The 15,679-nt window shown below is 29.2% G+C and overlaps 1 protein-coding gene across 1 annotated transcript in view; it reads right to left on the bottom strand.

Moving 5' to 3' along the window:
* The window catches only part of LOC111032126 (2,3-bisphosphoglycerate-dependent phosphoglycerate mutase-like), a 41,514-nt gene extending 35,565 nt beyond the window's left edge, over positions 1 to 5,949 (bottom strand). The window contains exon 1 of the mRNA XM_022312356.1: positions 5,828 to 5,949. Coding sequence (XP_022168048.1) covers positions 5,828 to 5,855 — 28 coding nt within the window. The 5' untranslated portion in view covers positions 5,856 to 5,949. The remainder of the gene's footprint in view (positions 1 to 5,827) is intronic.
* Between the last annotated feature and the right edge of the window lie 9,730 nt (positions 5,950 to 15,679).

Below are 15,679 nucleotides of genomic sequence, written 5' to 3'. Positions count from 1 at the left end.
TCACATATTTCTGATCTCAAACTATATTTCCAAATACAATAACAATCATTCTAAATGAAAATACATTAATCTTTAGTTCAAAATATCACAATTTACAACAGCTAATTGTTTATTTCAAATACCAAATCTAATCCTATCACGTTCGATAATAAAACACGACGTATTTATTTAAATATTATAAAATACAACTTATATATATATATACTATTGTATGGTGTAGCAACCGACCGGTTTTTTTGGATTTTTTAATAACATCATACACAATATAATACTACTCTTTATTATTATAAATGCCAACTTCATTATATTCAAATAAAATACTGCGTAGTAGTGCACTATAGCGCAGTAGTGCGTATTATTTATACAAATTGTTGATACATTTTGAAACAAATCATTTAAATTCATGGACACATATTTAGATGTTAGAAGTAGATGCGCCTACATTTAATATTATGAGTAGTATCTAGAATACGATAAGATAAGTCAAAAATTAGGAAATCTTCATGATTTAAAAACAAAACTGAACATATTTAACCAAGTTAAAGTATTTTAATCTTAAAATGTTGTGAACAAACATAAAAAAGTAAAAAAAAAACTCTAAATGCAAACTGGATAATAAGTCAATGGCATTGGCCATTGCCTATACTGGTTTGATTAGTACTTACTGGTTTTGAATGTCCATTATCATATTATAATAACCACTCAAGAATCGAATAAAAAAAAACCCCAGTGAACTCATATCTGATGTATAGTAGGTTCCGAATGTATTTCGTTAATGAGTAGGTCACTGCAATATATGTGTTAATTTTTAATTCAATGATAAATAATAGGCAATGGTATACACGGAAAACCAATTGTGACGAATGAGAAGGGTCGAACAGTGTCTATCCCTAAAGATTGAAACAAAACATTTAGAATGTGCAGTACCTATTGTCTTTTTTTTATTTTATGAATGAACAACTCAAGTGAGTTATGAGGTTAACTTTCCAATACATTTTAAAACCTAATCTCTCAAATTGAAAACTAGGCATAGGTAACAGGTACGTCGTACGTTCTTAACCACAAATTATTTTGCAATTGTTAAGTGATATCGACAAATTTAGTGAAAACTTGAACTTCACATTCTAATAAAAATGAGAAACCTGGCAATACATTTTAAAGGTTTTAGGCTAAAAAACAAAATATTATCTACATGTAACAAAAAAAAAACTAAAAGAATATTTAAAATGTCTATAAATAGATAAATAAAAGTCAAAAATTTGGAAAAATACACCTTGTCAATAAAATTTCAATATGAATGTTTAATAAAAATGTCAAGGCTCTATAATTAATAATTTCTGAAGTATTTACTTAAACTACAAAAAAAAACTCAATATATTTTTTCAAAAACTAATTTTGTGAACCTAAATATATTCCCATTTTACCATTGTTTATTTCCAATATTATTAAGAAATAATAATAATAAAAACTTATTTTACAACAAAAATAAATACGCATGGAAATAAAATGGGATTTTCCAACTTTTTTTTCTATAAAGTACCCAAATTTACAACTAGACAATAATTGCAATGCACTAAACGTATTTGAAGAGTAAAGCAAATAGTCTGCTGAACTGTCTGCTCAATAATTGTAAAACCAAAATATCACTCAGCTCTGATTCTAATATATTACACAAATACTCTATATATGGCTTATATGCACCTCTAAATTACTGTGGCGTTATATTTGTCTGTTGTTACAAAAACAAAATAGTTATAAAATAAACATTACAAAATACATGTATATACCTACCGTATTACCGTAACTATACTTCATGCTGATTAGCTAGGTAATTCATTTGGTATTCCTTCATAACATATATATTATAAATCAACGTCATACATAATCATTATATTATATAGAAAACACAGATGTGTGTCATAATTACTAACTGCTGTTTTACTTCTGCGAAAGTCCAATTATGTTTTTAAATATTTTCTATTTTTACCCATAATCATGATTCACATAAGTATCATATGAAATTATCAACCATATTTAAAGTTTCATATTATTATTTAAACTTAATCATATATTTTATTTTAATTTATAGATGATTTATTTATAAGTGTGATACTAAGAGGATGTTAGCGCAATATTTGTTTTCTCTCTCAGACCCACCACCCATTCACTACATAAATAAAACGCTTTCACCTAAAAACGGTTTTTTTATGATTTTCTAGAGTAATAGTGGAGTATTCCAAAACACAAAAAAATCATTTTGCATAAATGCATTTTGTCTATATCGAGTGTGGGCTAGAGAGAAAAAACAAACTATTTGCTGACATTTTCTCAATAACAGTTTTGTTTTATTTGAAAGGTATTATAAAGTATTCAAAATCATATTAGTGATAGGTATTATAATACATTAAATAAAATATAAAATAAAGGTATGATAATATAGATGTAGAACTGAAACTGTGCAGGGCTTACAAATTAATCTAATACATGCAAATTATTGAAATATGATTTTATATTCACATTGAAAAAGAATCTTGACAGTAATTTAATATTTTAAATTAATAACTGCTAAGATGACTTTCTGTTACACTTCAACTAATTTTAGTTACCAATAGTATTACTAATAAAGTTCGTTTTCCATGGACATTATTCTTTATTATTTTTTTATTTTAAGTTTTAGTTTAATTTATTTGGAGACCTTATACAGTTATACACATTTTCAACGCATGGGCTAGACTTTAAAAAAAATATTATAAATATAATATACTCTTAGTGGCCAGTTATATTAATACATTTAATCATAGCAAAATATGTCATTAACTGTGGTTAATATTTTACACAAAAGTTTACACCATATTGATAAATAACATATTTAATATGGTTATGTTATACATAGGTTTGTTATTAAACTATTATGATAACTGATAATTAACGTTTCTATTTTACAATAAGCTCATTGTTATCTTACAGGAATTATATCCATAAGTACCTTAGAGTACATGTCATGATTTTAATTATTATCATTTGAATATTTGATGTGACTACGGCTTTACAATATTTGATAAGAGCATCTAGCTTAGACCACAGACTTCTATATAATGTATTTTATAGAATTCTTTTGCTTAGACTATTTTTAATTATTATAGATAAGACTAGTGTCATGGAAAAAAATTGAAAACATTGAATGAAATTCTTGACTTAGATAAGCGAAATGAATGTTTTTAACATTTAATATATTATGGTAATATAGGTAAATGCCGTTGCTCGCTTGGAGTTTCATTGCATTATAATTGCAATATTCAATTAAATAGAATGTACCCGGTGGCAGGCACATATTATACAAGATTTTTACCTACTCATTTATAAGATGATTAAAATAATAGGTACCTTATAATTATAATTATTATATTTATTTCATTTTAAGTAAGCCTATAGGTTTTACTTGTGCGGTCTAGGATGCATAATTTGTACCTACTATGATGAGGTCATGTTTGACCTCATTATTGACCATGAGCAGTGAGCACGCAGGGTCTTAAGAACTCTAGTATCATAGTTTAGATTTTTTCAACCGGTCGGTCCCATCAACTTCAAAACATCGAACTCCTCGAATATATTACACCAAAAACTGTTTTAATTTCTTTACAGAAATGTAAATATGTTGATAATAGTTTTTTGCCGTATTTTTAAACGTACAAAATAGACTCAATCATTTTGAAATGTACTTTTCTAACGATACTAAATTAACAACGCCCAAATTGACAATGATAGGTGTATAATTGAAGTAACTTCTGGTATTTAAATTACGCAATCATTTGATTTGAGTTTGTCATTATCTGCTCCAGACTGCGAGGATTGTATATAATAATGGGTATAGGTAGATAGGTACATTAAGTGAGAATATTTACACGGAACACAAATGTTGGTTTTTAATAACATAACTCGTATCGTGTATCTATATATCATCCAATTTTCTGTAAAGGTTTTGGGATCCAACTAAGGAATTCCTATTAAAATAAGAAATTATATTTATAATATAATATTCATTGAATATTTAAACAACATGACTCGATATTGAACAATGTTATGATGCACGTCAATAGAATGGAACACTCCTGTTTTCACAAGCTGAGGGTCGATTTAGTTGTAAGAACATTTTTTTTAAACCTATGCTCCGTAGTTTAGGACAAAAAGGTAACCGTCCGTTGCGCATCGTCGGGCATTCCCACCGCAGAGCCACACCCAATGAGCCTCCCACCAAAATACCAAATACTTTATTTACGATGTTCGTACCTTTATGGCGCCGGCGACGTTACCGAATTCATGTGCTGTCTAACTAGTGCCCGTTCCAACAATAAAACTATTATTTAGTTTAAATATCAATATATGTTAAAATGACGAAAAATAAAAATATAGCTAATTCGAGCAGTTGAGTATATTTTTTAGTTTAAAGATCGAGGTAGGTATCTTGCTGAAATTGAAATGAATATTTTTCCTTTGAAAATGTGGTGCCATAGAACCCATTAACTGAGAATATATAAACCATAGACAGGAAACGGCAGCGAAATGTAAACGCAAGAACAATTTATTTGTTGCTTAAATATTTCCCCACTTGGCAAATCACAAATGTATGACGCACTAATAGATATTGTACCTATTCCATCCGTCCACCATTGCGTCCGTATTACCTGTACCTATACCTATACTATATAATAATACTACCCCTACTACGTGTCCACATTGTTACATTTGCCAACGCAGTAGATAAATGTTGATTGGGTACGTATACAATTTGTATTATATTCAAATAACGATTATAACATTTGATTTCAAAAACTTTTGATACTTTTTCCGTCTAAATACGACATTTCGACGATTAATAAAGTCAACAAAAAATATATTTGATAGTTTATCATAAAACACACTAAAATATCAATAAACAGACTTGTTATTAAAATGGTGGATAAAATAAGAAGTTAAAAATCTTCTTTTAACGTCCTCATACTAGTGGACCGTTGTACCGGACTCGTTTGCCGAGACCCCATTCCGTTTTTAAGAAAGACGCATAATGCGTTGTAGATCAGTGATACCCAATCGGATGTATACAAATATAAGCAGTCCGAAAACATATCTATACTGCCTATTTATCACAGTTGGCGGGGCTAGGCCACACCAAACATTAGATTAGCTCATCTAAACACATATTGTATTTATAAAGAATTTGATGGGACACTAGCTAAACTCCTAATGTTCATAAAAAAAAATAAGATATTCAAATAATTACAATTTTTTAGTATAAATGTTAAATATTATAGCCAGTTAAGCCATACCAAAGGTTAATTATTTATGGCACTATAGCATAGGTACTACTAGTATAAATAAAACATTTGTTTACTGCTTTGTTTGTTCTCAAAATTTTCATGGCAATATTAATAAAGTATTTCATAAATGTACAAATGATTGTGTAGCTAAAAGTATTGTATATAATCATTGAGTAAAGAAACAGGTAAGTATTTGAGCTCTGGCTGTAAATTATTATTTTTTAATAAAAACATTTGTTTTCATATAGTTCACAATTACATAATTTGTAAAATTAAATTCGAGGATCGAGCAACTCTAAATGAATTTAATATCTAACTTCACCTATGTAATAATACACAAATAACCAAATATTATGGCTTCACCTCGGGGACCATTATGACGGCAAATATTAGGCACTATCTTAAGATAGCCTGACTATATATTTTCGAACTAACACTCGTATCTATAAGTATTATGATTAATATTAAGGATGACTTTACATGATATTATATTGTTATATTAAATTACTGACCTGCACACGCGCCTAATTGAGCGGCCATCTTGGAAGAAAGGGACGTTCACGTAGTCGTTGCTGGACAAATCTTCAATATAACGAGCGTTGTTGTTCGGAGCACTGCACAACCACAGGACTACCTATCTATAACGATAATAGTCGTTATCCGCTGTCGCTATGGGCGCGATTGCCGAGGACCAAGGGCACAGAGGGCAATAATCACACCTGGCAGGTGGCTGCAGCGACTCGTCCCCGGCCTATTGTCATTATATGTATAAGGTCCAGCGTTGCCAGATCGGTAGAATTCCAGATAGATATGCTGGATTTGAACCCTCCTCTACGGTGAACAATGTAACGTTTGGTGTGGGTATATTCGAAAACTGTATTATTCTTGTTTCGCTTTTAGCTTACAGGAATTTCAGTACGGTTTTTGGAAACATTTTGTTATTATTGTTATTTATGAATCCGTTTTCGATCCAAAACATGAATTTAACGCCATCATAAAAGTAATATTTTGTATTTTTATTCGTTCTATGGCAACATTGTAATAATGATGATCACGGCATATAAGTATGTGTGGCAGACGAAGTATGGGAGGAGTGCGAGGAGACACCATCCCACTTTTTTTTGGTTTACATTTTCATCCCTCCACTCTCTATCTAAATAACGCAACGCACAAAACCACGATTTACCTATCTAGATATTCTATAACTACTTACAAAAAACAAAAAACATGGTATAAAAATATATATATTTAAAAGGAAAGAACAGAATACTCTATAGGGGATTAAGAATATTTTAATAAGCTGTACACTTTTATGACTTATTATGAATCACTTCAGCCACAGAGATTTTAATGGTTAATAGACTACTCCGTAGACAAAAATCACTCCTGTTAATAGGAAAACGTTAAACGACCACCAGACGGTCGATAGTAAGCCATAGGTGCACCCCAAACGGCCTCCATCCATTATTTGTTGGTCCCCAAAAGGCTTCCGTCCACAAAGGTTTAGCGGATACGTAAATTCCCAAACGGCTCAATTTCAATTCTTTATGGTTTATAAAATGTATATGAAACATCATTACATTAAAACACATTACTCACACGGCTGAAATAGTATAATTTAAATGCATTATAATTTATAATTTAAATTTGACCGAAAATATCTGACACATTGATAATATTGAAAATACCGAAACATTGAACATATTATTTATACCGAAATTAATTATATATATATATACATATATTATAGGTTCAGGTTATTGACATACTAACCCAAATACAATCCAAGACACAAATTAAAGCTCGAAATAATATAAATAAACCTAAATCGACAAAAAAACAGGAGCTCATTGAAAACATTATTCAAGAATTTTAATCGAATATTTTAACAATCATCAATTATTTTTAAAAAAATTGTGAGTCAAAAATTTACATAATGTATGATTTTTTTTATATTTTTACATAAACATAAATTATTTTACAATTTTTCTATTTTCTAACATTTAATTTACAAAATATAATTTTTTTAACCACACCTCTTTTGAGACAGTCCTAAGTCTGTTTGAAGTGGGAGGGAATTTGTTTCGTAAGAAATCGGATTAATAGATATTAATTAATGTGGTATTATTGTTATACTTAACAATTTTATTTTTAATGCATACGAAATACAAATCTCTATAGTTAATAGGTATAATTTATGTAAAATTCTCATGTGTAATTTTATCGGAAAATTTCCTGAGAGGATTTCATCAAGCTTTCCTGCTTTTTTAATGGTATTAATTTCTTAAATGCACGTAATAGGACTATTTTAGGATTCGGTAAACACAGGTACATTATTATTTCATTTTTCTTCAGTTCTAGTACATACGCCTAACATTTATATGATGCACATTACACCAATTACTACAGTTATAACTTATGTAGATAACTTTTAAATATTAATTCTGAACATCGAAATTATTGAATACTTATAGTATATATGTATCGTATTATTCAACAACGATATGTATATTTTTTGCTTAAATTGAACATATCGTATACTCATTCAGTGATAGTCTTAAAAATTGTAGAATTCCATAGTATAATACAATGCTTAATAAATTTATAAAATCCAAATAATACGGAATACTGCAGATAACTTGAAAAATTTTCCTCACTTTCATTGCCCATGATTATAACACAATTTCTAAAATAATAGTACCTATCATAGGTATTATCCAGTGTAGCCAATAGCTCTCTATACTCAGCAATGGTGTATTTAAAGGAGTGATATGGGAAATCAGCTCACCGAGTATTTTTTACAAATAATATATTTTATGTGTTGTTTTATAAGTCTCTGTATTTAATTAGTAGGCAAATAATAATTCTTTTTTTTCTATGTAAGAAAATATTTGGCATCACATTGTCATGTCAAAGTATTATATAGGTACATCAGAATGAGTACAAATTAATAGATATAATAGCTTCTTTGCCTTCTTTTGTCCCATCCCCCACGACATTTACTCTCAAACACGCCTATTCCTTTAATTAGGTAAACCAATAAACGTCATATAAATTCTAGAATAGCACGAGAAAAACCAGTGGACGACGTAGATACTTCCAGTCCGTGACGTATTAGAGAAAAAAACGTTCCTATGAATATGCATATCAATCTGGTTTAAGCTGGGAAATAAATAAAACTTTCAATGTAGCCCGTGTAGGTGTGACAAAAAATAAAAAATAACAATGTCATAGTATAGGTACTTGTTCTTTTACTAAAAAAATCAATTCATTCACGGTCTCAATCCTTTAAAACAATGGCATTGTTTCTCTATTCATTTAAAAAATAGGATTGGTTCTTAATATCATTGGGTAGATATATATTAGGTACCCATCTATAAATTATAAACGACTATTGAGCTTGATTACGATTTGTTTAAAACATTACATGTAAGTTCGATGATACATTGAATTTACCTATATGTTTTCGTATTAAGTTTCACGTACTTACCTGTAAACTATTATAATAACTTATTAATATACAATAGAATAATAGATATACTGTAAAATGTAAATTATACCTATTGCTAACCAGTCCTGGGAGACGGGCACACCAAAGGCCCATGGGTCAGTACTTTTAAGTGATCCCATAATGAAATATAAAACAAAATACAAACAATTTGGTAATATAACTGAATAATATTGAGTCACTGCATCATCGCCTATTTGTCTATCACTCAGCAAGACCTCGCGACAGCAGACGGGAGTCTTTAGAATGAAGTATAAACTTGAATCGTATATATATATATATATAAAAGAAAAAAAATCATGTTCCTAAAATTATAAGACAGTAAAGCGGGGAAAATGTGTGCAATTTCGAATATGTGTTAGAATCTTTGTGTTTTTATCAGTTAGGTACTTCTTTGTAGCTATTAGAAATTTTAGTATAGTTGGTTGTATTCAGTAATTTATTTTTACACAGACATGTGTCTTCTATAACGTTGTGCCACATTTAGTATACTGCACTGGCGTCCCTATATAGGCCCATTTGTAGGGTAGGGGTGAAAACTTTAGAGTATTATATGGAGTTTAAAATTTTGTTTTCTAAAATATATAATTATTTTTATAAATATGTCTTACATGAATCCTTATATTATGTTATCACTGTAATACGAACGCATTTCATATTACATTTTAGGTTCAGAATAATCCACTTTACAATTTAAAGGTTAGAATATTATTAAGGGTCCATATAATCGTTTTTATACTTAAATTTTGCAGCAAGTTATGAGAACCTATTTTAAAATTTAAAACCCCAAATAATATTATGATAACTTTGAATTTTAATAACCGGTGAAATTACTGAAATGTTAAAAACATAAGAGTAAAATACATTATTATGAACTTAGATTTGATATGTTGTTCGTTACTTAGACGAAGACAATACATGTGGGTACGAAATGTTCTTAGGAGGTTTTATAGATAGACATTTCATTCATATAAAAATAGAATAAGAATACAAATTTAATATAAATGTATTAAATGTGACCATTTAACTTATTATGAATTAACCATGTATATAATGTAATTTTATAAATATTTATGTAATCAATAATAAATCAGTCTTAATTTACAGAAAAGTTGAAAAATTAATTTTAAAAACTATAACATTCTTTTAAAAGCTACTAGCAATATGGGCAGCTTTCCTCTCCGTTCCCTCCCTGAAGGTTAGGTAAGGTTAACTGGTATGTTGAATGCTAGCTTCAGAAAATAATAAAATATTATATTCATGTTAAATGTGGATATAAGTCTTTTTTAATAATATGTCTTGTGTTATTTATGAAGGTATTCATAGTGAGGGCGCTCCGAAATTAGGCCATAATGGACCACTGAAATTTTATATTTAAAACAGGTAGACCCGGTGATTGGGCCATGAATTTTAAATGATTTTTTTATTATTGAATCCGATAAGCACACGTTTATATTAAAAATTTAATCGTAGAACATTAAAAGCCGGAAAACGATCTTTAATTCGAAAGAAATTTATTCTTAACGAAATTAAAAAATACGAAGCAAAGGAAAACCAAGTTCGAATTTGTGAAATCTATAAACCACATTATTTAAAAAACTAATTCTATTTTTAAAAATTGAAAAAAAAATTATTATTTTACTAATTTTTTGGAGGCACCTTACCTATAATTTTATATTTTATATAAATAAAATGTAGCCCAATTACCGACCACCTAGTTGTGGTGACTGAACAGCTCCACCACGAACAATAATCCCGTAGTCTATTAAGGACTAAGCTAATGAATATAATGTATTTTTTAGCCAGTGTAGGTATACATAGAAATTGTTTTGAGTACAAAAAAAGCAAATATAATGTAGGTAATTTTAAAATTAACAGTGATCCATTGGAATTCCAATGTAAATTATGACCATATATACGAACCTACCTACACAATTACTTAGTGTTAACATTAATTTTATTATATTATAAAATCAATGGTGTTAGTTATACCTATTCTGTTTATACTGTGGAAAATCGAAATTACGTTGCGTATTGATTTGGTGACAGGCTATCATTTATGAACTAATGGGTTGGAAATGTTCGGTTAAGTTATGGAAAAAAGGTTATTGAATTTGAAAAATGTATAAAAAATTATTTTACTTTTACCGAGTATTGTGTTATTATTATTATTATTATTATTATTATAAAATCATATTAATTTAATTCTTTACTCTTACTAGAGAAAATGTTGCTGTTAAATACAAGATCCAACGAATTACCAGTCATAATAAGCACAATGTCCTCCTCATGAGAGTTTAGCCCAACTATAATGTTTAATTTAATCATGCCAATTTCTAGTTACATATTATATAATATTATAATTTATAATGAAGGGAAGAGTTAGTACCTGCCATACCCTGAAGAACAATAGTTGTAATGAATTAACTATTACAATTTATTACTATTAATTACGTATTTTGACTTGATATTAAATATATTACAAGCTGCGGAAAATACAAAAAATATAAATTCACATTCGCACATAGGTATATATGACTTATAACTTAATGTAAAAATCGTTTTTCTACTAAAACTTTAACAACACTATTATGAATTTAGTAAACACCCGAAAAAATTAATCCGAGAGGAGGAGCATTTCGGTAATTATGAGACATTTATGGTATCCCGTGTAAAGTGTTCGTAATTGAAGTAATTGAAGTAATTGAACAATAAAGTGTTCCGCAGTTCCGCTGAAAGTCTATATAAGTATAGGTATATACTATATTAAATATATTTACAAATTTTAAAATGACATGATAATATGATTACAACACACCTTATCGAAACAAAATGCCAGTACAAAAACATTACTTAGGACGGATCGTCGGAAACGTTCCACTGCTGCTTCTGCATTTTGTCAAACTACGATTACGAAACACGAATATCGGCTTATCAAAACCTCGGAGAACACTGATTGGCCATGGTTATATGAGCATTATCTACTGGTGGTCGGCGGGTGGCCACGAACTATAACAAGATGGTTGCTTGTCAACCGCACATCGCGAGGTTGGTTGTACCTACAACGGTTTGGCGGCAGGTGCACAAAAAACCCCGATGCAGTATTCGAAGGGCCACTGTGGTACGATTGTAGTCTGTGCATTTTTTAAGGGGTTTTCTGTAATCCAAAAAGGCACTGTACGGAAATCCGGCGACACTCGGTAGGCAAAGTTTTTGCCAAAAATGTTATCCACTAGGATAGAATAAATGATAGGTAAGTTATAAATCCCAGCAAAAGATTTATCGCACATATACCTAGTTTGTATGAATAATGACAATTAATTATAATATTGTTTTCGGATTTTAAGTGAATCGGCGAATGTACCAGTTTTACTATTAAATGTTTTTTTTTTTTGTAAGTCACACTCCGCTTTTTTGAGCAGTTAAAAATTAAAATGCTACAGCCTTTAACTCAATGATTGTTTTTTGGTTGTAAATTAGATCTAGTTGGTGCTTACATTTTTAAGTCTTAATACTATAAATACTCATAGCCAGCTTAAAAATTAAAATAACGAAAAAAATCAAAAAGAGAACACATATAATAATGTCCATACCTGTAAGTATGATAATTCTATAATAGGTCAATTAATCCTACACTTTTTATATTCTGCGCCACTGTGCATAAGTTTTTTTTTGACAAAAATTACACTTGTTAATTATTCATAACTACCAAATGATGATGGTTGTAATTTGCAATGTGACAACAAACTAGGTACCTATCCACTGAATAGTGAATTAAATTAATGTAGATTAGTGTAGTACTATTTTATTTTTAAATATTCAATTTTCAAAATGTGCACATATTATATGCTCTTTGTCAAAGACCAACATTTTATACTGAACATTTTTCAAAATATGTTCTTAGACTAATTTTACTACATCGAAAAATGGCAAACTTGCGCCTATAGCACTTTAATAGCTGCTAGAAACTAAAAAGCCAGTAGCACCGAACCCGCGGAAACGAACTCAGACGCCAGAAATAAAATCAAAGAATTTATCAAAACTAAGGCTCAAAGATTTCACGAAATTTATTTTGTTGAAATATTTTATTTTTGTAAAAAATAAAAAAATTAAATTTGAATTTAATACTATTGTAGGACTTTATACCTATTACCTCTACTTAGTAAAATTTTAAGTGGAAGTTGTAATAGAAATATTGCTTACCTACCTACATCATACAGTATATAAATTAAATAATAATTATCTTTACTATATAATTCTCCAAATCTTTTCTACATCGTGATCGGGAATTACATATTGATAATAATTAATCTCTAAAATCTGTTATGAAATCAGTCTGGCCTTCTAGTGATGATATTATAAAACATTTACCAACAAATTATATTATAGTATATTGTTGACTTTAGGTTGACAATAATGATCAGCGGTTGGCAGACCGTGTCCACTGTTAATAAATATATCTATTAGATTGAACGGTCTCATAATATTGGTCGATTATCTGGATGATAACACTGCAACTCGTGTAGGAAGTAGTGCAGTTCATTTCTGAAAAACTGTTACTGAATCTTCTTATATTTTTGATTTCTAATGTATAATTCAAGTGCCTAAAAAAAAGTCATATTGTAAATTTTTTTTAGAGCATATTATATTTTTAAGTGCATATTTCAATATTTATTGTTTTTTTAGTGCGATAAATGGTATGTATATTTTCATGCTACTGAGGACTAAAATAAAGTACTCATAAGCTACAAATAAAAATGATACATGTATTTCAGACAAAAATGGGAAATTTTACGCAAAACAAATTTGTCACAAAATCGATTTTATTTGTTTACTGTAATTCAAAAATGACCTTAGACACTTGAAATTTTCACCAAAATAAATGTTTGTATTCGCATTTTTGATACATGATAATATTTTCAAAATATGTTTACTCTTTTCGAACTATTTACCTATTTATAGCAATGAAAACTATTAGAATTTTATACATTTTCTTAAAAAAATAAATATTAAAATAAATCTTGAAAAATTAATGCAAGGTTCCTCGTAAGTTTTTTTGACATCAGTTCAAAAATATTAAGATACATAAACATCATTATTTTTATATGCATTTAAAGTTCAAAATTTGACAAAATTCAATAAAGTCCTGGAAATATGCAAATTATTCTTCAGTTAGGAATTCATAAACATTTTTATCATAGCTAACATCTAAAAATGAAATATAACACTCTTCATAGGTTTTACAACCTTCAATAAAAAAAAAAGTTAACCGGAATGTAAAGGGAAGTTTATATCAATAAGATTATTTTTATTATTTTATTATTAAATTTGAATTTTATACAAATATACTAGGATGACACATCGACACCGTCTCCGCTCAAAATTGTTTTTCGAATACAATGATTTATTATTGAGTTCAAAACTAACACATCCTGACATCCATTACAATGACACACTTGAAAACTATTGTACACTATAGCGGTACCCACTAGTCCACCTTTTTTCTTAATTTTTGTTAAAATTGCTTACTTGAATCCTTTAGGAGGATTGCAAACGCTAATACGCAATTAGTTTTTCATCAAAACAACATTTTAGTGACTGAACAAAAATTAAGGTACATCCAGTGGTTCGATTTAAAAAAGTTAAAATGTTTGAATTGGTAAACAAGTCTACTTTGTATCCATCGGAGCATATATTTTATATTTTTTTATATCTTTTAATATATTCAATATTAAAAACTGAAAAACTGCTCCTACTGATGCAAAGTAAACTTGTGTAATAATTCAATTGTATTTACATTTTTTTGAATCGAACGACTAGAAGTACCTTAATTTTTGTCATTCGTACAGCTATCTCAAGTCCATAAATTGGTTTTGAACATTTTTATCTAAATCAAATGCCATGTGCATGACGTGGTGCGTAACAGAGTAACTCTATGGGGTGATTGGACGAGAGGATACACATACTTATAATCATTTACTACTCACACAAAGACGAGCAGTGACAGCAAGGAACAAAATAATCGCCTATACCGAACCCCCTTAAAAATTGTTTGTTTGCAATCCTCTTAAAAGTTGAATATATAATGTTGTTTAGTATCATCAGGAATGCAGTATTGCAGTGTTCCGTAAGTTCCTTGTGAAAAAGAATTCGTTCCGTTCCTTGTTTCTTCAAAAAAAAAAAGGGATCCTTTCCTTTGTTGTTCTTTTGGAAAATGAAAGAGTTCCTTTTTTAGTCCCAAATTAAGGGGATCGGTGGTGGACAGTTATTTTAGCCAAAACATACCAATCTTTTGTCCATCATACTTATCGACCTAGTAATACGATGATACTTTTTAGAACTGATTTAAATTTGTGATTATGTCATGTACTTGAGATCGGTCAGTTTACTTTTCTCAATTTAACCCTCCCCCCCCGACAACCATAAATTTAGTTTGCATATTTTGGAATTTTTAAAAGTTGTTTGTTCGGAATTTAATTCAGAAATCTTAAAATGTGGACTGGCCGATCTCAAGTAGACATTATAACGAATTCAGATCTCTTTGCTAAAATATTATAGCATTATTAGGTCGATCGGTAAGATGGACAGAAAGTGTATACAAATGAGCAGAAATTGTTTACCGGTCATGAGTGCAACGTCGAGTATTAGATGATTTGTACATGCGCCTGCGGAACGCTCCGCTATTTCATTTACATACTAATCATCAGGGGCGTATTTAAGGGGGGGCATGGGGCCCGTGCCCCTCCCTATCACCGTATTATATACTTTTTTTTATTATTGACTATTAATTGAGAGTATTAGACTCTTTACGCTTACTTAATTTTCACATATGGGCGTATGGTGTTATACTGTTATA

Source organism: Myzus persicae, unplaced genomic scaffold, assembly GCF_001856785.1.
Source record: "Myzus persicae strain clone G006 unplaced genomic scaffold, MPER_G0061.0, whole genome shotgun sequence".
NCBI lineage: Eukaryota > Metazoa > Arthropoda > Insecta > Hemiptera > Aphididae > Myzus > Myzus persicae.
The sequence above is the reverse complement of the archived record's forward strand: the minus strand, read 5'-3'. Positions and strand labels throughout refer to the sequence as shown.